Source organism: Camelus dromedarius, chromosome 14, assembly GCF_036321535.1.
Source record: "Camelus dromedarius isolate mCamDro1 chromosome 14, mCamDro1.pat, whole genome shotgun sequence".
Taxonomy (NCBI): Eukaryota; Metazoa; Chordata; class Mammalia; order Artiodactyla; family Camelidae; genus Camelus; species Camelus dromedarius.
Genome location: NC_087449.1, coordinates 3,843,218 through 3,868,076, shown reverse-complemented (window position 1 = coordinate 3,868,076; position 24,859 = coordinate 3,843,218). Strand labels below are relative to the sequence as shown.

The 24,859-nt window shown below is 41.1% G+C and overlaps 1 protein-coding gene across 4 annotated transcripts in view; it reads left to right on the top strand.

Moving 5' to 3' along the window:
* LOC105102711 (guanylate-binding protein 7) overlaps positions 1 to 12,042 on the top strand; it is a 123,892-nt gene extending 111,850 nt beyond the window's left edge. For all 4 annotated transcript variants that reach the window (XM_031465541.2, XM_031465540.2, XM_064493367.1 and 1 more), the window contains 6 exons: positions 1,191 to 1,436; positions 2,359 to 2,639; positions 3,851 to 4,063; positions 6,177 to 6,279; positions 6,609 to 6,802; positions 7,657 to 12,042. In XM_031465541.2, the coding sequence (XP_031321401.2) occupies positions 1,191 to 1,436; positions 2,359 to 2,639; positions 3,851 to 4,063; positions 6,177 to 6,279; positions 6,609 to 6,802; positions 7,657 to 7,896 (1,277 nt within the window). In that variant the 3' untranslated portion in view covers positions 7,897 to 12,042. The remainder of the gene's footprint in view (positions 1 to 1,190; positions 1,437 to 2,358; positions 2,640 to 3,850; positions 4,064 to 6,176; positions 6,280 to 6,608; positions 6,803 to 7,656) is intronic.
* Positions 12,043 to 24,859: the final 12,817 nt, after the last annotated feature.

Below are 24,859 nucleotides of genomic sequence, written 5' to 3'. Positions count from 1 at the left end.
GTGGTCAGAGTTTAAGTTCACAGAGGAAATTTGGAATCCAGTATTAGACCAAATGATTTCAGGAAACTTGATGCCATGAAAAACCGAGGCTCACACATTTATGTTCCATATGAAGTGCTTCTCCTTTCCTGTGCAGAATAGCTCATCAATACGGAAATTGGTTAACAAAGAATCACAAGGTAAACAAAAGAAATAATCTTTGAAATACTCTTTGCCCTGTACATTGTACTTGCCCATATAGCCACATCCCTCATAGACAGGCTGTTTGTACATTGAAAATTTCAGAAACAGCATAGTCATGTTCTTCCAGGAAGACTGTCCAATGCCTCGTTTCCTCTTTCTCATAACATCACACTTCATTCTAGAGCCTTGCCCGACACATGATATAATAAATTAATTTCTCAACTTATATTTAGCAGAGAGGATAATGGTGGTACCCAAAAGCAATATGCATTTGGTTTATTTAATCATTTATTCATCCTTTCAATAAACATTTATTGAACTGCTGTCATATGCCCAGAGATGCTCTGTATAATACTGTCACGTCCAATATAAAAGAATGCAGAGGACTGCTGAGGTCCAAGCTTCTCGTAAGCTGGTCTCAACATGAGAGGGTGTACACTGAAGACATTTCCAAATATATTTACACCATGTGTATTTTTTGACTCTGATCTTATAAAGCTGTTCATTTAGTGTCCTGAGTATTATCTGCTCTCAACATGTGATCTTCCCAGCAAGGTCATATATATCCTGACCATGATGTTACTTTACCGCCCATATTTCCTCTCTGTCACAGGGTCTGTCATGTCAGAAATACATTTCTGACAAGTTTTGTATTAATGTAACTTTGTAGAAAAGTCTAATAACGAGTTGAACTGCTGCACATCATGCAAGAACTGAGGAAAATAATCATAAGTTTTTTCATTTGGAACAGATCCTCTCCTTCTTGTTCAGAAGCACTTCCTACACTCTTAGCTCTGTACCAAAAGCAAGACAAAAGAAAATTAAAAACAGGGAGGGAGGTTTCCATGCCCAGCGTAGAGAAGCATAAGTTCAATTTGCATGATTCAATAAAAGGAGATTTACAGGCAGGGGAGCTACAGGGATGCAAAGCTCCCTGGAAAGGAAAGTCCTCACCCCCTGACCTGAAGGCTGTTCCTTCAGTGTTTGCTCTTTCTCCACTTCTGCAGGCAAGGATCCCCAAATCCAAAATTCCAACATGCCCAGAGAGATGATCAGGAGTTTCTTTCCAAAACGGAAGTGCTTTGTCTTTGACCGGCCTGTCACCTCCAGAAAACTATTAGTCCATATGGAGGATGTGCCAGATGACCAACTGGATGAGAGTTTTCAGATGCAGTGCAAAGATTTCTGTTCCTATATCTTCACCCATGCAAAATCCAAGACGGTAGGAGAGGGGATCACGGTCAACGGGGCAGGTGAGTTTTTCATTGCGGCCTCTCCCTCTGTGGGTCAGTGTGTGATGGAGCTGTGAGCGCTCTCTGGGTTTGTCAGCAATTGTGTTTCCTTCTGTATGTAATGTGGGAAAGTAGATGTTCATGCCACACACTGAAATGCATGCTTCTTCACTAAAATTTTCCTACATAAAGTTTGTTGAAGCCTGTCAACTCTCATAATACTATTACACTATTAGTATAAGGACAGACTCCTGTTAAGGAAGGAAAAATGCACATTGATGAGACGTCTTATGGTATAAGTGTTGGAAGTGAAGATACACAAGACTTTCTGTGAATTTGCATGAATGAGGAAATAAACCAGGTCATGAACCATGTAGACTCACTGAGTGAATGACAAATGCATACTCAGTCTCACGTCCGGTGCTGGCTTCATGCACGTGCCCCCTGGGCAGTCACACGGGGCCCTGTTCTGAGATGGGCCCTGCTTGGTTTAGTATTTCTGCCACTGTCCTGAAATTCTTGATGACACTTTTACATGGGGACCACACTTTTATTACAAATAGTGTGCACAAACTGTGTATCTTACATACGTGTGTAATTAGTTCTGTTTATTCTACTACACTGGGAAAGGATGTTCTTGGAGACCCTTGAATATATTGTTCGAGATCTTTCACCTAATATTATAATGTGATGCATTTGAGAATCATAAGTTGGAGTGAGTAGGAGACACAGTGATGTTATTATAAAGAAGAGGATTCATGGAAGAAAGAGAAGGAGGAGACAAGGCTGAAGACAAGATGAAGATGAGAAGAAAGTGAAAGAAAAATAAATTCAGTCAAAGCCTAGTGATTTTTAGAATGCTGATCTCTAAAGCTAAAAAAAACCCAAACAAACAAACAGGTAAGAACTGAATTTGCTGCCCTAAATATCCTGTGTCACTTAGGGCTGGGGACGCTGGCGGTGGCCTATGTGGACACCATCAACAGTGGGGCAGTTCCTTGTTTGGAGAACGCAGTGATGACTCTGGCGGAGCGTGAGAACTCAGAGGCCGTGAAAAAGGCAGTTGCCCACTACAGAAAGCAGATGGCCCAGCGCATGACCCTCCCCACAGACACACTGCAGGGGCTTCTGGACGTGCACGTGGCCTGCGAGAGGGAAGCCATCGCAGTCTTCATGGAGCACTCCTTCAAGGATGACAAGCGGGAGTTCCAGAAGAAGCTTGTGGTAACATGCCTTAGAAGGTCTCCTTCCTGAATCTGTTCTTCTGGAATGATCCCAGACTCCCTCTTTTGTCCCCATGGCTCATGTGCTACTCATCATAAAATGAGTTTAGATACTTATGACTGGCAAGGTCTGTGGGCTACAGTCCATCCTTTTCCTAAAAGTTGGGCTTTTATTTTGGACTGTGAAACATGAATTACCCTCTGCTTAGCAGTGTAAACCAACACACTTTTATTGGCTTCCGTTCCTTCAGGTCAGCTCCCAGCCCAGGGCACGTGGGTGGTCTCAGTGCACTGTGGCTGGAGATGAGGGCTTTGTCCTCACATGGAAGCTGCAAGGAACAGCCCTTCGTCTTCGACCCAGCCATAGTGCATTGCAGCCGCCACTTTTCTGATCTCTCTGACTTCCTCTTCTGCTACCAACAGGAGAAAACACCTTTGAAAGGGCCTGTGATTAGGTAATGTCCACTTGGGTAATCTCCATTTCATACAGTCAGCCTGTGCTGTGTAATATAATTTAAACACGGGATGAGTGTTCATTGTATTCACAGGTCCGGGGAATCTGCAGAGTGTGGACACCAGTGGGGACAATCCTTGGAGATCACAATTCTCCTTGCCATAGTCACCTTTATGGAAACTTTGATTTTCGACCATCCTACAAGTTGCAAAAATCTTAGTTCACATAGAGCAAAGCCAGCTCTGTTGTAATTAATAAGTTTACGCAAAAAAAAGCCTGTTCTTATATTTTCACACACTCAAATCCTTGATGAGAAAAGAATCCATGAAGAGTTCGGAACTCTGGGGAGTGTGTTGTTAATTCATTAATAGGGAAGTGACTTGCTAATTACATGTTCTTATCCATAGCTCTCAAGTTTTCAGAAGAAACTCTACTTCCATTCATAATGAAAATTTCATTTCTGTTGTGGGTGAATGGCTGTTAGTCCTACTACAGTTAAGGGAATCATGGACATCACACCTGCCAACCCCATCATTTCACAGGTGTGGAGTCTGAGCCCACAGCGGTTCAGAGACTTCCCACAAGGCACACAGAGAGCTGGTCAGAACTGGGGCTAGAACTAGTCTCCTGACTCCATGTGTATTATCCTGTGTTTCATGCACCCAGTTGCTGTCAGACTGCTTCTTCTAAAGGAACGCAGTTGGAGTTTCCCTTCTAACAGGTTATTTTTATCGGATTTCCCCACATTTCTCTGGCAGGTCACCATCCAAATAAAGAAGGAAGAATTCTTGTTGCAGAATGAAGAGGCATCTGTCAAATACTGTCAGGCTGAGCTCCAGAAGCTTTCAGAGCCCTTGATGGAAAGTTTTATGGAAGGAACTTTCTTTGCTCCTGGAGGACACAAGTTTTACTTAGAAGCAAGGGACAAGCTTGAACAGAACTATATGCAGCTGCCAAGGAAAGGAGTCAAGGTGAGGAGTAAGGGGATTGAAAAAACAGCAGATTGGAGTCAGAGGGTCTGTGTTAATTCATGTGGTTGCCAGGTTCTGACTTGTGCAGAGGCCACTATCTGCTGCTTGGGACCAGGTCACCAGGACACTGACTGTGGAGCCCTGGGGGGCTATAGTGCTGGGTGCTGGTGAGGGGAGTAAGGGTCCAGGAGATGCTGGGATGTTGGCCACCCACTGGTGAGTGAGGCCATATCACAGGGTTAATATCAGCCAACCCAGAGCACAAAGCCAGGTCCTGGGGTCTGGGTGCCGGACCCAGGGTGCCAGAGCAGGTGTTGGGTCACTGTTGGTTAGAATCTGTTCCTGACAAAGTTGGTTGCTGGGTCAAGGGGTGTCTTGAAGCTTGTGTTGAACTGCTTGTTGGGCAGAGCCCAAGCCCAGCTGGTTCTCTGGCAGGATCTGGCCTGTTTGTGGGGAGCAGGCTCTGCGGGGTATAGGACTGAGTCTTTTTTGTGGCTGGTGTCTTCCCACTGGTGGGTGGAGCTGGGTCCGGGGTCTCTGGCTGGAGGGCAGTGCACTCAGGGCTTCAGGTCTTGTGCCTGTACGCTGGTGTGAGGGGCTTGGTCAGGATCCCGTGTAGAGGTGGCTGTGGGCTCAGGAGGCCCTAAGGTAGCCTGTCTGCTGATGGCTGGGGCTGTGTCCGTGCTGATCTAGGTGCTTGCCCTCAGGAGTCCCAGCACGGTCACCTGCAGACCGTTGGGTCAGGGTGGTGATGGATCTTGGGGCTAAAAAGCTAGAGAGAAAATTCCAAAATGGTGATTGCCAGCACCATGTCCACAAGGTAGAAGGAGCTCCCCAAAATGGTGCCAACAGTGTCTGTCCCCAAGGTGAGCTGCAGGTGCCCTCTGCCTCTCTGGGACACTCTCCAGAATCAGCAGGTAGATCTGACCCAGTCTCCTCAAATTATCACTTCTGCCCTGGGTCCTGGGTCCTGGGTCCTGGGTCCTGGGTCCAGGACCATGTGAGGTTTCGTGTGCACCAATTATGGATGAGTCTTGGGGGAAGGATATAGCTCAAGGGGAAGAGGATAGACTTCAAGCGGTGGAGCACATGCTTAGCCTTCACAAGGTCCTGAGTTTGATCCCCAGCACCTCCTCAAAAGATAAATAAATAAATAAACCCAATGATACGCCTCAAAAATAAATAATTGAGTAAAACATTTTGAAAAACCTGTTACCAATCAGAACAAAAGCAGTATACAAGCAAACAAAAGAGAAGTCGTTATTTCTGTTATCCTTGTGGGACTCCTGGAAGCGAGCCCCACTGGCCTACCCTCCTTGGTCTTCCTGGGGCTAGAGCTGTTACTGGGGAGCCCAGTTGGGGTTTAGACCCCTCGCTCATCTGGGAGAAGGTGTGCAGTTCTCTTTATTCTCCAAGTTGTGAATAAACAACCCGGGGGAAGGGATTTGTCTACGCTACAAATGCTTGTGGTTTCTTCTTTGTGCTTTCAGTTATAGCAGATATTTTTTGATAGATTCTGTATTTATTTATTTATTTATTTATTTATTTAGTGGATGGTTGTTCTGCAAATACTTGTGTTTTAGTTGGCCTGTGAGAGGAGGTGATCGCAGGGTCCTTCTGCTTTGCTGAATTGCCTAGACAATCAATCTAATAATCAGAAACATGGTGTGGTACCACTGTCATCCTCATTATGAAATTGAGAAAATGCTGCATGAAAATGATAGTTGCCTGAGATCACACAGCCCATGAGTGGTGGAGCTGGTGGGTCAGTGGCATGTTCTCAGCAGGAATTCAGAGCTCAGAAGAGAGCTCAGGAAAGCTTCCTGGAAGGGGAGGTAGAAGCTACAAGATGAAGTTAAAAATAATGGAATTATAATAGAGAAAGATTAGATGAACATTATTCAGAAGGAAAATGATGGGCAGGTACTGCGGTTGCAAACAGTGGAGGATGGTTGGTTGTAGAGCTGCACATGACTCTGACATATGTGACACTGTCGGATACTTTGAAAAATGAAGATTTCACAGTGTCCAATCTGTAGTTTTACTGAACAAAAATTTCCCCTGCAATAGACTTGGCTGCCTGACAAATACTTGCTTTTTGCTGCTTCCTCAGGCAAACGAGGTCCTGCAGAGCTTCCTGCAGTCCCAAGCAGAAATGGAGGAAGCCATCCTGCAGGCAGACAAAGCCTTCGCAGATGCAGAGAAGGCCGTGGCAGGTACAGGGCAGGGATGAGCCCACAGATGGGAAGGTGATTCCTGTGCTGCTCTTTGACTGGTGTGACAGCAAACACTTCCAGACACCAGGGACTTCTTTTCCTTCTGTGGGAGCTCTCTGATATGTCTGAAGACAACTCTGGGAGTTTGGGTTGCATGTACGTCTGATCAGTGCCTTTCCATCCCATGCTGAAGCATGTCTTCCTGATGTGGAAGAAGGCGTGTTCAGATTCCCTCCAGCTATTTTAAAGTCACTTTAGTGGCTGAGCTCAGGAGGGTACAGCTCAGCATAACTGATATTTCTTCCCTCTTGAAAATTCTTATTAAACAGCTGAACGTGCCCAGAAGGAGGCCGCTCAGAGGGAACAAGAATTGCTAAAGGAGAAACTGAAGGAGCAAGAGCAAAAACTGGAGGTGCAGGAGCGAAGCCTCAAGGAGAACCTAGCGCAGCTGGAAGAGAAGATGGATAGGGAGAGAGAAGACCTTCTGAGACAGCAAGAGTGGGTGCTGGAGCACAAGCTGAAGGTAGGTCTGGAGGGGCCTGGGCAACACCTTATGGATGACACCCCAGCTCCTTGGGAAGAAAGGAGCAGAAATTCTACCTAAAGTCAGATCCCACAGGGAAATCCAAAGACATTTGATTCATTGTAACATCAAAGTGATGTGGGCCAAGCAGGAGGCTTATGTCTGTAAGTCTCAGCACTTCCTGTAGTCTTAGGGTTCACAGGGTCCAAATTACATGACCTGGGTTCCTAGGCTGCTATTTGTGGTATCTATAGGGTCTCACTTGCCCCCATGTGAACAGGACTTCAGCCCTGTGATTCTTATGACTTTCAGTACAACCATCAGAGACATGAAATAGACCTGCCCCTGAAAGAACCATATTGTGCCTTGTAGGAAGGACTGGAGGCTGAAAGCTCTACAATTTGCAGCCTTTTTTTCCAGGTCCACCTGACTCATGTTACGCATCTCGAGTCAATGCATTTTTTGTCTGAAACTGGAGTCTGGTGACAGTGTTCAAAAGAGAGTCAGCAGTTGCTGGTATCTGTGAAATATGTGTGGTCGTGTTACCCCAGGGCAATAGGAAGTAACTGCAATTCACCTACATTCCTTCCCAAAGTGCATTCTTAGTCCTGGAGCACATCACTGAGACAGTTCTCAGGCCTGATCTGGCCCACGCCTCCCCACCCAGTTAGATTGTTCTGAGGGACCGTGGGAAACTGTAAACCCTGCCCAGGTCCAAATGTTTGCAAATATTGGCCAAACATCAGAAAGCATCTTGGGGACAGAGAAACAGACCCGTGTTTAGCTGCTGCAGCTGTTAGACACACACTGCTGACCCCCGGGTGTTTTCAAGTGGGATTGTCTCGTTTTCACAGATGCAAGAAGAACTACTTACAGAAGGATTTGAAAAGAAGTTTGAGGCATTAACTAGTGAAATAAATAAGCTAAAAGAAGACATTGAAAGAACCAGAAACAATTACCCCTCCATGATAGCACAGGCCATTGATTCAGTGAGAACCATATACATTGAATTGCAACCTGGGTCTCATTCAGTATTTCGCTTGTGGCTGAAATTGCTCAGGGAGACTTTTAGAAGGTTTGAGAACTCCTCTTAAGTATATTTTGGAAGATTTCTTATTTTGAATAGAGTAACAGTATAGCTCATTTAAAAAATATGTGTCATGGTAGTTTTCTTCAAGGAAAGTTTAAACATAAAAAATGATTCCCAAAGAGTTACCAAAGTGATTACCAGGGCTTGATGTCGAAAAGAACAAAAAAATGGATTGAATTAGTTAATTTGAAGAAATGGAAAAGAATCTGGAAGACAATGATGAATTATAGAAAAGCCTTAAGGAAAGCAAAAAAAAAAAAAAAACAGTAAGAGGACGTACGTTTGCCGTCGGGGACACAGTGCCAGTGAGCAAAGTGCAACAACCACATTTTTAAATGTGCAAAAATATGCAAAGTGAATAAAAGTGTTTAACTTCACTGACTCTATATGCAGAAGAGATGAAGAAGATTATACAGTAAAGCTAGGGAAATAGGTACACGATCTTGTGGTAGCTCGAGGCAAAGACAAATGTGACCATGAATATACATATGTTCATGTATAACTGAAAAATTGTGCTCTATAATGGAATTTGACACAAAATGTAAAATGATTATAACTCAATAAAAAAAGTTAAAAAAAAAAAACTTCACTGACTCTAAAAGATATTCAAAGTAAAATTAGGAAGTAACTGTGTCACCTCTCAGATGGGCCAGAAAGTCCTGGTTGGCCAGGACACTGGCGGGCAAGTGTTCCAGGAATCCAGCTGTGTCTCATGTCTGCCAGGGAGAATGCGAAAGGTGCCAAAGTACATCAAGCTTTTAAATGCAAATACTGTTGATCCAGCAAGACAACATTTAGGAATTCATTTTACAGAGCTTTTGACCCAAATTGAAACTGGCATATGTAGTAGTCTGTTTGTTGCAAGACTGTTGAAATTCCACAAGACTAGAAACAACTTTCAAGTGTTGTCACATACTGGGGAGGTCAGTCCCCAGACACATGTACAAAGGACTACTCTGCACTCACTGAAATGAAAGAGGAGCTTGATTTGTGCTAACAGGGGGAATATCCAAGGTGTATCTTTCATAAGTAGAAAAAATAAATATGCAGGAAGCGTGTGTAGTTGTAGTTCTGACTTTGTAAAAAAATAAATATATGCACATGTTATCATGAATCTCCAGAAAATATAAGAGAAACTGGTACCCATGAGCTGAAGTCTCCTGGGTTGTTGGCTAATGTGGTCCCTAAACACCAACCCCAAATTCATAAAGATGATGATTTCAAAAGGAAATTACACTTCAAAGTCAACTGAATATTTTAGGAATTCTTCCTAGTTGTCTAGGGATTAAGACCCCTGTGGTTAGAATCAAATGCTTGTAATTCCACAACTGCACATAAATCTGACTCTGGGAGTTGGCTCACAGAACACAGACTTTTCTACGCACCCCGGCTTCCTCATTCACTACCTGTTATGTGTTAATATCTGAACCTCCCTCCAGTCTCCTGTTTACTGATGTCCTGAGCCTGGATGAGGCGTCCCCCCTCCAAGCTGCCTATTGTCCCAGGTTGCCCTCATAATATATGACTTGTTATATAACTTTGAACATGAAATGACCTATTTACAGTTGCCTCCCCTGCCATCACAGGATCTCATCTCCGGAATGATCTTCCACACTGTGTACTTAGCTCCCACCACAAAGCTCACCACATAAACACTGGGATTTCCATCAATACAGGTAAAGAAACACACAAGCTGCCACCCAGCAGGGCCCCCAATTCCCATTTTCTTAGCATGTTAACTGCTGCCCAGGGGTCTCAAACTAAGGGGCACATTTTTAGGAACTAGTGCTCAAGGGCAGAAAGTGCACACATGCCCGCCTTAACTCGCCACCCTCCTCTCTGAAGTATGGGCTACTCCATGTTCTCTGGGTTCCTCAAGTTTCCCTTGCATGAAACTTACCCAGCAAGGAAGCCACCACCATCTGTGACTCACAGCACAAGACATGAATTAACAGAGTGAAGAAAAAGCCCGTCACTTGCAAATCATTCATGTCCACCTTCATTCCTCAATCTGGTCAAGGAGCGTCTCTTAAGATAAAACTGCTTTTGATATGAGGATTGATTTCTCACTGAACATGATGCCTGCAGGCAGACAGACCGTGGAATCTACAGGCATAGCTCTGCTTTCCTGATGGCTGTGAGCTGATGCTGAGTTGCCATTTCCCTGACCAAAGCCACTGGAATAAGTCCCACCACTGGTCCAGCCCCCAGAGACCCCTGGGTATCAGCAGAGGAAGGCCCTGAGCACACTGAAATTCTGGGTGGTCTGGTAAAGGGGGTGAGGGGGCATGATGAGCACTGCCTCATCTAGTGCCCCAAGGCACATGGCAAGTATACCAATAGGAAACCGGTAACAGGAGTCGGTGACAGGAAGTGACCATGGTTTGGAGAAAGGAAGGGAGTGGGAGTGAGGGAAAGGACAATTAAAGCAAAGGAAGAGGAATCTTCACCAACTCTGATGTTCACTTACAAGTTGTCATTTCTGGAATAAAGTTATATACATTTCAAAATAAGGGCCCAAGTGAAAGGCCTCTCCCATACCTGAAAATTAATACACAATTATTAAATTACTGGAGGAATCCAAGGCCCATGCATGTAGTTTCTCATCCATTCTGCAGGAAGGCTGCATTAGAACCATTCTTTTGCACATGCTTTGGTGCAGGAACAAGTGAGCTGCTCTGGACAGTTCTGTGTTCCTTCTACCTTTCCCTCAGATCTGTGTGTGTAGTCCTCCTCACGAGTGCTCCCTCGCCTGTGAGCTGGGCAGTACGTTGTCCTCACAGATGTGTTTATGAAGGAAAGTCTTCAGTGTTGCAGATGGTTGCAGGAACTCATTACAAATGCAAAGAAAATTAAAAAACACTCTCTTCAAGAATACAGGAGAAGAGCTGAAGGAAGCGAGACTAATGAGACAGTGTCGGTGGTGTCCTTGGCCTCCTTAGGCTTAGGTTAATTCTGCTAGTGTGTCTATGCTGAGTGAGCCACGGGCAAGAACACAAACAGCCTGTCTGCACCCTGGGGGTAGTCATTCTCTGTGACGCAGCGGCCCAGTTCGTGGTGGATGCCGTGGGCAGCTGGCGTGTCCTCTGGGACTGAAAAATCCGACAGTGTGTGTGTCCTCTCTGGAGCCGGGAGGAGCAGGGCAGGAGCAAACCCGGGAGCTGCCCAACTGGCAGGAGCCCCAGGGTGCCCGGCCATATGTCCTATTCATGTTAGGGCATTGGAACCTGTCCAATTCTCCTAACCCATCACGTGCTTTAAGCCCTGCCGACTTCATTACTGCCCAAGACTCTCATGCCAGTTAACAAACTCTATGTTGTTAATTCAAAACAGAATACTTCCTGTACAAAATCACTTTATCTGAGGATTTTTTTTTCTAGATTTCATCCATTCACATTCTAATAACTACCCTATGGGTATAAATTAGAGTCAGCATATAAACACCCACCACGCAGTTAATTCTGAAATATTTCATGTTAATTATAAATGTACATAAGTCTTCCCAGCTGTAACCTGCTGTTGTCCTGAATCTTTGTGTTCTGCTTCGTTGCTAGAATCAAACCCCTTTATTGTACCCTGCAGCTTCATCAGCTGCCCCTGGCATCTGTCCAAGTCAAGGGGACAAGTGAAATCCCTCATTGTGGCCACATTTTGTTGGCAGCCTACATGATTAAGAGGATATATCTGTGTACACTGACCATGTTTATGGCAGAATTTGGGTAATGTTACTGATTAGCAAATACTCACCTAAAAAATAAATGAAAAATGGATTTCTGTATAATCTTGCTTATCTATTCTGCATAAGCCTGTCACTATCTACAAATTTTGAACTCCCAGTCTGTATCTTAACGAACCCCACCCCTTTGTCAAACACCAGTTTGTATTCTATGTCTATAAGTCTTTACAAGATTATACTGTATAGCAGAAGGAAATATATACATGTTCTTGTGGTAACTCACAGTGAAAAAAATGTGACAATGAATATACATATGTTCATGTGCAAATGAAAAGTTGTGCTGTACACTGGAAATTGATGCAACATTGTAAAATGATTGTAACTCAATAAAAAATGTAAAAAATATTGATTTCAATACCCAATACATAGCAGAAATTTTTTCTTAAAATAAATGATTGATGTTTTTCAAACAAATGTACTTTCTTGTAGTGTATGCATTTTTGTATAATTATAACATAATTCAAAGTCATTAGCCATTATTTTATGGGCTGAAAATCCTGTCAGTTGGACTTACAGTTCACTCTTAGTGCTTAAAGGCAACAGTTCCTCAATTAGCCTGTCATTCTCCTACATTGTGTTTTCTTTTCTCACATAAGGATCACTTTGGTTGGCTTCATATTGGATCTGACGTCAAATCTTGAGCACAAACAAGTAAATAAAATAAAATAAGAATAATACATTAATACGATGCATTCTGAAAAAATATGAAAATGAATACATGGATGTATATGCATGACTGGGACCTTGTGCTGTTCACCAGAAATTGACACATTGTTATTAACTGTAGCTTAATTAAAAAATAAATTAATTTTTAAAATTATGATGCATTCAAAGCATAAATGAATGAATGGGGAGGGATGGTGCAAAGAATGCTATTGGTCTGACACAAGTAGGATAAAGCAGATTTATTTTTCACGTTCTCTACATCCCCCAGGCCCTGTGTCAAGCAGAGCTGGAGTGTGGTCTGGCTTCTTGGGGTGAGGCACACAACACACCCAGATGCCCTTCCTGTGAGACTGCACCGTGCAGCCCAGAGAGGGGGTGCAGGGAGAAGAGGGAGTGGAGTTTTAGTAGCAGACAGATCAGGAAATTGAGTAAGACTAACAAAACCTGAGTTAAAAGAGATAAATGAAACCATAAAGAGTATTGGTCTTAATTACAACTAGATAAAGAGAGAAATTAGAATGTCCAGTACAAACTGAAAGGTTAATTTTTACCTTAAAGATCAGTGTTACCTTGTATTACTTATTATTATTTTTTTTTACCTTACTTCTTCCAGAAAAGCATATTTATACTTTAAGGAGGAAGTTAAGTCTAAGTGGGAATTAAGAGTTGAGTCTTATCCTCCAGAACAGAGAAAATGTCAGAAGCCCATCACTGGATTGAAAGTGAGATTTCAATGTTCCTCCCCATCCCTAACTTCCTCTCCTCACATCACTGTCCTGAATGCTGGGAGTCTCGGTGGACAGAAGGGACTTGGGGAGGCTTTGATGGTGTCCTCACTCACTCTTGCTGTCACCAGCCAGCCTGTTCACCAGGTAGGACTGGCCTTTGTGGTACAGGCCCACCCTAGCCATCAGCACCACTGGCTGTGGAACGGCAGGTAGGATGGTCAGAGCTTTCGGATCAGCCAACAGTCACCCATTAGTGGATGAAAAGAAGCCAGGCTTCCCCTTTTCTATGATCAGGACCCACTTCCTCTTACCACAATGGCCCATGGGTCCTGCTGGCAAGAAAACAGCCTGTCCAATTTTATACCATGAGGCATAACACTTTTACAAAATGGGAATCAATCAGTGACTGACTCAGTAAAAGTGGCTGCACAAAGATTTTTTAAGCTCCCAAATTGCAATAACTTGTAACCTCTTCTTGCTGCTTGCAATAAAAATAAAAGTTCCATTGGGTCAACTCAAACAATGCTATTTATTTCATGTTTGGGGCCAGTGCAAACAGTGGCCAAAAGTTCATAGAATATTTTTCTAGCTCCACTTGCCTGGAATATTAGATTCATTCACAAAGGACCTGGTAGGCGAGGGCTGTAGGTTCCCTGACAGAACGAGTACGGCTTATGCTGACCCAGGTGCTGGCACGTAGCACTTAGTACATGAAAATAATAATGGGAACGCCTTCCAGTTCTGCACACTTGACTCAGACCCAGTGCCAACTTCTTTACATGGACTGTTTTCTCTTAGTCTTACAGATAATTTTACCAGAATATTAGAGAGATTCAATACCTTGTTACAATCACAAGGTCCTAAATAAAATTTGAATCCAAAAAGTGTTGCTCCAGAACCCATGCTATCAACCACCTCACTTACTACCTGTGTGTTTACTGCATGAATAAGAATGATGATAAAATTTCTTATTTTTAATAGATTCTAGGTCATAACCTTTATGTATGTAAGTTAATATTCATAATAACACTTCATAATATGGAGTAATTACTATTCCCATTGTCCAAGGAGAGAAAACAGTCACAGGTAAAAAAATATGTCAACCTAAATATTCTTTGTATCCATTAAAGGATTACAGCCCTGCAGATGTTGAGTGCAGAGATCTGTGGGTTTTCAATAAAATTTAATACAATTCAATGATAGACTAGAATTTCTTTCATTACTCTCCATTCCATTCTCTATCTCTCAGTTTCCACCGATCCAGGGCTGTGACTGCATGACCACTAGAGAGGTCCTAGTGCCTGACATCTGCAGATCCACACTGGTAGCCTGTGGGCACAAAATCTCTGGGACAACAGGACAGAGAATACTCCCTCATACTATACACAATGTAAACTCAAAACATCTTAAAGACTTAAACATAAGTCAGGACATTACAAACCTCTTAGAAGAACACACAGACAAAGCTTCATCTGACATAAATCTTAGCAACATTCTCCTAGGGACGCCTGCCCAGGCAACAGAAACAAAAGCACAAAGAAACAAATGGGACCTAATCAAACTTACAAGCTTTTGCACAGCAAAGGAAACCATAAGCAATACAAAAAGCCAACCTACAGAATGGGAAAAAATATTTATAAAAGACGAGAGAGAAAAGGGCTTAATTTCCAGAATATATAAACACTCCTACAACTTGAGAGGAAAAAAACAAGCAACCCAATCAAAAAAGGGCAGAAGATCTCAACAAGCAATTCTCCATTGAAGACTACAAATGTCCATTAGGATCATGAAAAAAAATCCTAAATATTGCTAATTATCAGAGAAATGCAAATCAAAACTACAATGGGGTATCACCTCAGAGCATTCAGTATGGCCATCATTCAAAAGCCCACAGACCATAAATGCTGGAGAGGCTGTGGAGAAAAGGGAACCCTCCTACACTGTTTGAGAGCTTGCTCAAGCCCTTAGCTCATTTTTCCATTGGGTTGCTAGGTTTTTTGCTACTTAGTTGTAAGAGTTTCTTCTGTATTTGTGAGATTACCCCTCATTATGGTATACGGTTTGCAAATATATTCTACCTTTGTATAGGTTGCCTTTTCACTCTGCTGATCATTTTCTTTACTGTACACAAAATTTTTAGTTTTATTAAATTGAAATTATTTTTGTTTTTTGCCTCTGATTTTGGTGTCCTATCTTTGAAATCTTGCAAAGGCCAATGTTGTGAAATTCTTCTCTATGTTTTGCTTTAGAAATTGAACAATGACAGGTCTTACATTTAAATTTTTAATTGATTTTGAGTTGATTTTTGTTTGTGGTGTAAGAAAATGGCCAAAATTCATTCTTTTATGTGGGTATGTATTATCTTGAACATCATTTATTGAAGAGAATATAATTTCCACCTTGTGTGGTATTGGCAGCATTGTCAAGGATCTGTTGATTGTATATGTGTGGATTTACTTCTGGGCTTTTTATGTTGTTCCATCAGTCTAATTCTTCTCTTTATGCAAGGACTATTTTATTTTGAATATTGTAGCTTTGTAATATATTCGGAAATCAGGAAATGAGATGCATCCAGCTTAGTTCTTTCTCAGGATTGCTTTGTGTATTTGAAGTCTTTTGTGATACTGTATGAATTGTAGAGTTGTTTTTTCTGTATCTGTAAAAAAATTGGAATTTTGATAGAGATTACATTTAATCTCTAGATCAATTTATTTTGTATGAATATTTTAAGAATATTAAATTTTCCAATCCATGAGCATACGATGTTTTTAATTTTGTTTGTGTCTTTTAAACTTTTTTCATCAATGCTTTGCAGTTTCTAGAGTATAAGTCTTTCATCTCCTTTGTTAACTTTATTCCTAAGCATTTTATTCTTTTTGATGCTATTATAAGTGGCATTGTTTTTCTTTTGGCTGTAATTTCCATTACAAGGAATTCACTGTTACTGCATGGAAATGCAACTGATTTTTTGATGTTGAATTTGAATCCTGCAACTTAACAGAACTTTAAAATTCATCTTACCAGATTATTAAATTGAATCTTTAGGGATTTCTGTCTGTAAGATTATTTCATCTGACAACAGGGACAATTTTATTTCCTCCTTCCCATTTTGGATGCCTTTTATTTCCTTTTCTTGCCTCATTGCTCTGGCCAGGTCTTCCACCACTGTGTTGCGTAAACATGGTGAGAGTAGCTATCCTTTCCTTATCCCTAATCAGGCCAGTCAGGCCTGAGTATGTGAACATAGGGTCTGAGAGGAAGGTAGAAGAGGAGAAATTGAATCAAATTCAAGAGTGTAATTTTAAAATTTATATCAAGTTGATATCATTTATTTTATTTTGAAAAAAAGCCTATTATTAATCTGAAAGTGACTAATGAACCAATAGCAGGAAAGAAAGGTCCAATAAAGTATTTTAAAGGGATGTTTTTGGGAATGTTTGAGAAAGAACAAAGTTGTTTTCTGTTTACACAGAACTAGGTACAAAATAATAACTGTTTAAAAAGTGAGAATAATACAAAATTTAAGGTGTGAAAAAAAGATAAAACTTAAATAAAAACAAAATAATACGTTAGATGCTATGTGTGTTGTCAGGACGTATTTGTTCTAGAGTCCTTTTAAGTCTTTGTTATGTATGACTTCAAAAGATAAGAGCAGCCTAAGAAATGTTAATAAACTGTCTGACATAAAAAATAGAGGAAAGGTTAAAGGGAATGTTGAGATATGTTAAAGTGAAAATACAAAGGTGTTGTATATGATGTACATGAAAATGCTACTGAGTTGTTGTTAGTATTATCATCCCTAATATAAGGTTTATCTACAGAGACCCACTGGGAGAACTGGTTGACTCTAAAATTGATGGAAATAGCTCACATTATGAGTCTCTGCTTTCCAAAGTGGAAGACAGACAACTCTCTCATCCTCAGACTCTCCAGCGGGGAGGCATGTGATTTAGGTTCTGTCAAGCAGATATACCTCTGTGAGATGGAGATGTGAGCAGCCCAAAGATGCAAGTTTTCATGGGGGATTTTGTTTCCTGCAGGTATAAAGTAGAGGAGTCCGTATACTCAGAGCTGACATCGGTGGAGTGTCTGCCATTGGATCTGGAGATGCCATTATGTGAGGGGGTGATGGAAGGGTTGTTTTCCCTTGAGATTCCTTCACTTTGTGGTTTGTACTGTTCTTGCCGAAGCAGCAGTAGAGTATGGCTCTCTCGCCATCCTAGAGAAACTATCTGCTATCTGACACTCTTAAAAATCTTTTTTTTTTTTTTAACTACTGAGAAGATTCTTTTGCTTGCAATAAAAATCCATAAGTGATACATATGCTGAAACAATTGTGGTAAGAAAATATTTTCATATTAATAAATTCTTTTTTATTTTCCTTGTTTTTGTTTTTCAATGTGAGACATTTATCCTGAGTGGCTTCTAGTGTGTGAAGTCTTAGTAGAAGAGAGGGAAGAAAAAACAGAGTCAAGTTTTAGATTTTGAAGGATTATAGTTATGATTTTCAGAAGAATGAAAAGGGATGTATTTTGAGCTTGAGTTAAAGTTCCCTTTTTGTGATTGTAGAAACTATTCTCAGAACTGTAGAAGGAGGGAAAACTTAGAAAAAGAAAGTAGAAAAGAGAGGGGTTGTGTGGCCAGGAAATGGGACAGTAATTGTCTGGAGGGATTCTTTTAGGCAGAGAAGGTTAAACATCCACTCATAAATCCATTTTGCACAGGGCCAAGCACTTCCCCTGCCAGTGTCCCGGAGTCACATCAGTGACCATAGATAAAGCCTCCACCCCATGGAGAACTGTCCACTGTCTGCACCCTGGAGTTAATTGTCCCAGGTCTCCCTTACTGGAGGCCATTATGTGACCTCATGACCCCTTAGCAGCCACTCCTATTTAACTGGGGTCCGTGGCTTTGCTCATTATCATCAGATTCTTTCATCTGTTCCCAACACTCCAATTCTACCCCAGGACCAAATTAAAACGTTGAGTAAGAGCATATCTAGAAAGGTGGTGTATGTGGGGGCAATACATCTGTCCTGAGTGGAACTGATTATCTCCCTGCTGTAAAATCCATCCCACTTATACAATTTAAGGTTTCTCTAGAGTCAATATGCATGATTTCAAATATAGGATCCAGCTAGGTATCACACTAATCGGTAGTACTATAATTAAGCATGAATTGAATCACCCTGTAGGTAAACACATTGTCTTCACATTTCGTTTCATCTTGGCAAAATTTATGGCTCAATGACAATTCAAGCATCATTGTATCAGGTTTTGTCCTGTGGTAATTGTCTAATGTCCTAAAGATGCTCATTAAACTTGTCCTCAGCAGATGGGGGCTGGTTAGATAATTCCTTTCCTTAGACTTTTAGGGTTTGTTGGAGGTGCTTCTTTGTCTCTCATCTGGACAGCAGTCATCCGTCTGAGAGACCCATGTTCTCCTTGGGGAATCCTTCCTGGAGAAGACACTCTTTTTCCTAAAAGGGAAAGTGGAGAGGGAACTCACACAACTTAAAAGAGTTCCTATTTGCTAGATTATTTCAAATCCACATTAGTCCCTCCTGGGTGTTGAAACTTGTTTTTAAAATCTTGTCCTCCCTTAACTTCCATGACATCACTCTTTCCTGAGTCGCTTATGCCTGTCAAAAAGTTTCTGGGATTTCTTTAGCTGCAGAAATGATCTACTCTTATAATTTCTAAAAATTACTGACCCTGAATGATTTTCTTGACCTCCTTTACTCACATGAAACACTCTTTTTTTTGGGAAAAACTCTTTTATTTCCCCTTTAATTTTGATCTATGTAGTATGAACTCCCACAAACATTTCTAAAAAGATAAGAAAGATGGGTAAACTCTGATAGGAAGGTTAGTACATGATTCAGAGTCACAGCAGGTGTTTGATCAGGGAATTAATATAGGTCTCCAAATCTTGGTGGCAGAGGTAATGGAAATAAATTGAGGAGATCAAGCCTGCACTGGTCCCCACTGTAGTTCTGGGCAGACAGCCTAACTCAACATAGACTTGGAGGAGGGCCTGGAGAATAGGCAGGTACCTGCAGCCTGGCTACTTAATTATATGGGCAATTGTGTTGATGGTCATGAAGTCTTCCTACTCATTAGGGTGACTCCAGACACAAAGTCATACCAGGCATGGCAAAAACAAAGTCACTGTGGACTCCAAAAAGTAGATAGACAGGCCAGATATTTTCCCACAATCAGAAAAATTACTTATTCTCATGAAATTACAATTGCTTCTTTTGAAACTTGAAAATAGAATAGTACCTGTAACATAACACGAGGATTTGATCACAGAGTATCTGTAAGTATCTGTTATGCTGGCAATGAAGTTACGGTTTATTAGTGATTTAATAATAAAAGACTCCATGAGACTTTATCCTGCAAGTAAACAGCCTTTAACAACCAGGGGTACCCAAAGGCAGAAGCACAAATTGGATAAAACATCTGCTAGTGTTTGGGTAGGAAAGCCCTTCACCTGCCCTAACACTCTAAACCCCTCAGCAGTGTTTTTGATTCAGGACAGTGGGAGACATAGTGGAGAGGAAGCAAGCACATACCTGATATTTAGGGACCAGAACTCTCCATTGCTCTGCCTTTAACTGGGGCTTCTCCTTTTCCATCTTCTCAAAAAATGGTTCTATATGTTCTTTTCTCTCTCTTACATCATATGCTCACTCTTCTTTTCCATTTCCTCCAACAGTTTGCATCTTCTTCAGCTTCAGACTTTATACATTAAACTAAAGAAGAAAAATAAGCAGAGAAATATGAGATTTAAATTGTTATAGCTTTATTTTCCTTTTCACTCTTTCTGTTTTTTTTTTAATTGAGTTATACTCAGTTTACAATGTTGTATCAATTTCTGGTGTACAGCACAATTTTTCAGTCATACATGAGTATACATATATTCATTTTCAGATTCTTTTCAAGCTTAAGCTACCACAAGATCTTGTATGTATTTCCCTGTGCTATACAGTATACTCACCCTTTTTAATTGTATATTTTTCTACATCATTTAAGAACATTCATGAGGACTGGAATTTGCATATGATCACTGTAATGTCACAGTTTATACGCGATGAAATTTTACTGAACTTCCACAGCAATAAGTATATTTTTCAGTGTACAGTGGTTATGGATTTATTTGAAGAGAATTTGTTTTATGAGCCTTACAAGTTAGCAGTGATTTTCTCTGATGATGCTTAAGATAACTGTGTTTTTCCCCCCTCCCAGATTATTTTTGTTGAAGCAAAGTGAATATGTAAAGACAAATTGAAATTTGCTGTTGAAAATACATCATTTTGTACCAGCTAGAAAAAAAAGTTGGGTTTCGGTTGAAAATAAATTCTTAAAAAGCAGTGCTGATCTGTATGCCAGATAAAAACTCTGAGTCTGGCAGTGAATTTTTATTTGTCTCTCTGTTTGGCTTAATGACACAAGAATAAATAACCGAATGAAGTGAAAACTGAGCAATGGAAGGAGAACTGAGTGAGGTTTTCCCTCACTGAATTTTGGCAGTGCGCACCTTACAAGTGCACTGCCCAGTGTGATCCACACGGGGACCTTGTTGAGCCTCTAAGTCACGGGTGGAGCCATCAGTCCCTGACAGGCATCAGTCTTGGGTTGCAAGGAGGGGAGTTCCAGTGACTTCGAATGCACTCTGTACCTTGTGCACCAGAGAATGTTGGGTGACCATTGCATTGGCCCGTGTTTATATTGCACTGGACGTGCAAGGATCCCACCGAGCTGCAGTCACAGGCCTGTGGAGGAGCTAAAAACAGCAATGGCTAACATTCCGCTTCATGGCGATAGCTTTAAATTTTAACTCTAATACTCCTATGCTTCCATTCAGCACGTGTGAGCCGTGTGTCTGGCGTCTGCTCTGTGCTGCTCTAGTTCAGCCGCTTGGGAAACATCAGTGAACAGATTGTTGAAATTGCTCCCTGCAGTTACTGAAATATGTGAGTGTCCAGAAACCATAAAGCTGTTGAACAGGAAAGAAACTGTGTCTCCTCTGTCTTCGAGGCGAAGACTAGTTGGGTACAGCTTTTCTTCAACACTTCTTGTTTCAAAGATTGAACTTTAGGCAAAGTCATTTTACCTTATCGTTTCATCTTTATGGCACTTATAAAGGAGGGAGAGAAGTACAGATGTAAATACAGCACAATGGAACAAGCGTGTCTGACAGGGGAGCTGCAGAATGCTGTGAGAACACAGAAAAAGCACCAGGTCAGACGCGGGGGAGCCAGAGAGAACTTAGAAGGGAAATGACATCCAGGGTGTTGCTTTTCAGAATTTAGTTTTGCAGACAAAGCAGATTTGAAGTACTTTGCAGGTAACCATTTTTTCTTCCGAGATAAACAGAAGTTTCTCTTTATTTATGTACTTTAAAATTTTGCTAGAATTTTTTAAAGTTTTGAGTCCTTTTATGCATTTACTGAGACATGACAACTTCTTTCAATTTGAGAATAAAATTGCTTTTTAATTCAGTGCTATTACTTCGAGTTTGTTTTTCATTTTTGCCTCTGTTCTAATTGATCAGTTTTCATCTTCAGGATCATATGTAATTCTTAAAGTTCATCGCTTTTGTCTGTCAAATCTATGATATACCAATGTCTTCTGTGGTCATTTCCCTACTTCTCTCTCAAATCTGTTCTCCATTTTATCCCTCCCACTTGACAAAGTGAATGGTTATTTTAATTACACCATTGCCGTTTTAGCTTCTCTTCAATAATTTATTTCACCTCAGCAGCAGTCTAATTGCATCACAGCCACATGTCTTTTTCTTTTCTGTTTCTGAAGGTTTTCTGCTTCTGATTTACATAGCTCATAGCTTCTTGCAGCATAATAAAATTCAAGTGGATTTCTAAAATTTTGTTTAAGATCTTGGGATAAATCATTTTCAGAGACCAGCTGTCTGTGAGCTCTAAGCTCAACCCTCCTTGCCCTGTTCTGTGGTATCATAGTTAGCTCCTGTGGGCCTTTCTCTGTCCAAGTAGCAGAATGTTAGGCTTAGTCAGCAGAGGGTCCTGGAGACACACAAATAAGGCCATAGCAGAGGGAATACACTTCCATACTGGGTTTGGACTCTTCATTATCATCATTGTCATTATTGTATAATGGTTTAGATGGGGAGCCCAGAGACTCAGAAAGAATTCCAGCTGTGCCCTCAAGCCACTGTCTCCACTGGACTACTTAGGACTGCACATGAGATCTGGCCATGTCCGGCTGCTTCTAAGTAGGTCCCACCTGCCCATATCCTCCAACAACTGTAGGCAGTTTTTATAGGCCAGCAGTTGCTTCCATACTCTGGCAAGATTTTTATTGTCATTAATATTGTTGTTTTAATTTGACCACCAGCAGGCAGCGTGTTCCAGGGGCAGCCACAGTCTCTTCAAAGATGTCTGAACCTAAGCTTTGCTGGGAATAGGGAGCAGCGAGGGGGTACCCCACTCCTAGTCCTTGGTTCCTGTACTGTCCACCCTCCCTCACCCTGGAAGTAGCAGCTACTCTTTTGCACCTACTACTCCAGGACCGTTTATATCCCCATTTTATCCTTTTTAGTAGCTATCCACCATTTACCAGTTAACAATTCTTTATATTCTATTTTCCCTGTTTAAATAGTGTGGTTTCTGTCTCCTGAATGGGAACCACCTTTCTCTGTGTGTGAGTTGCCACCACACAGGGTTTGCACTCAGTGTGTGAACTGGCTCCTTTGGGTATTTTTCTGTTACCCTTCGCAGACCCTCAGCTCCATGGCAGTCTCATGGGCAGAGCAACATGCCAGATTCCCATATCGAGGTCTGGTTGGATCTCACTTTGCATTTCTCACACTTTTGTTGCTCAGCTTAGTTCTTACATCCACCACTACGAGGAATATTCCTGCTTCTCCTGCCAACAGAAGTTTACTCACGGGACAACTCTTTCTAGGAGGTGATGGACAATCATCAGCTTCCCATCTATTACCTCTTTCCTGTTCAAATGTTTGGTGAAGTATTTTCCTAGAAGTATTAGGGTTAGGGTTAGGGTTTAAAATATCACCTGGCCTTATTTTTGGTGTCTTTACCATTAAATGTTTTTCTATCTCTTCACTGCTATCCAGTAAAGAGGCCTGCAGTAGGGGATGCTACTAAGTTATTTTAAACCCAGGATCTAAAGTACAATTGTTTATTCTGCTACAAACATGGCCACAGTTTCAAAAGCATAGAACAGTCCATTGCCATCGCCCCAACTAACTTGCCCTTATAGAACATCAGACGTAGAGAGAGAATTCAAAATAAGGAAGATGACCTGTTCACTTATACAATTTTCCTTGACTCATTTAAACAAAATTGGCCATAATCAGAAATAGGTTATGGTGTGCTATGGAAACCATAATCATGTAATAAATTTAATACTGTCTTATGAGATATTTAACTAAGATAAATGCCCTAGATTTTATTAACTAAAATAAATGTCTTTAACTAAAATATGTAATGACTGCTACCCAATTTATTATATAAAGCCAAAGTATTGATTCTTTAAGAACCATCAACAGTACAAGTAGACATTGGGATCCTTCCACATCAGGAAGCTTATTCAGGAAGATACTGGAGAATAAATGAGACCATTAACCATGTGTTTAGGTCATATGATAGCCAGCATCAAACTTCAGTCAGGATTAGATGTAAAGTCTGTTCAGCAATGGAGGGTTGATGCAGTGCATCCCTGCTTGTGACAGATGCAGGTTTTGTAACCCTCATCAATAAAAGCTTGAAGGATGTGTGTGCTCACACCTCAGCACCGAGAAAGTACCCATGACACAAAGAAATGGAAGTATAAATCTCAAATCACTGTTCATCTAGATGACAGCCATCCAAGTTTTTTAAATGGTAAACAACATGCTCGTAAATATTTGTGAGGGCTCTATGAATCTTTTTTCTTATTGTTCATAGTGATGAAGTGACTGGCTATTGACTTAGCAGTGATTCAAAGTAATCAAAACATTTCAGTCAACTTCAGTCAACAAATTTATTCAATGATCAGTAAATGTAATGATATCAAACATAAAAATTCTTTAAAAAAACTTGGCCTATATTCTGTCTTTCTTTACAATCTAAACATTAGGCATCAGCTTCAATTTCAGGAGATTCATTAGAGTTTCACCACATCATAGGATTTTGTAGGTATCATGGAGCTCTTGTAAGTTCCTATATGACTAATTCATAAGTCCACAGGATGGGGCAGATGCTTGGATTTGAGGCTGGAAGTGTAAAAATATCGGTCATAGAAACTTACAGCGTTGTTCACTCATCAAAAATCTTTGGAACTATTGAGAAATTTTTGTTTTCTTGCCCCAAATGTAGCTCTATAGACTTTCAAACCCAATAGTGCTTTTGTTGTTAGAAAAATGGGTGCTGTGCCCAGTGCTTATTTAATCACAAGTCTAACTGAAGTCATGCATCTGAACTTTCTTGAACAATCACCAATACTCTTGTTTCCCTCTAAATCAGTGTGTTCCTGACCAGTGTGTTTGGGTGCTTTATCATATATTTAAGAATGGTTATAATTCACATCTGTGCCAACTCAGTGGGAAAATAGTTTACATCTCTACGGAGCACTACCGTGGAGTCAGTCAGGCCACACTTGGTCACCGTGTTCCAATAATTCCCAATCTCATGCGATCAATTGGAATGGCTCTTACCAACATCAAAAATGCCTGGATTAAAAAAAATGCCCAAATTTATTGTTCTTACATTTAGTGGAGAATGTTCAGCCCTAATCCTTCTTGATCTTTTTGTTGCACTAGGCACACAAGAATATTCCTCCTTTTTAAACAGT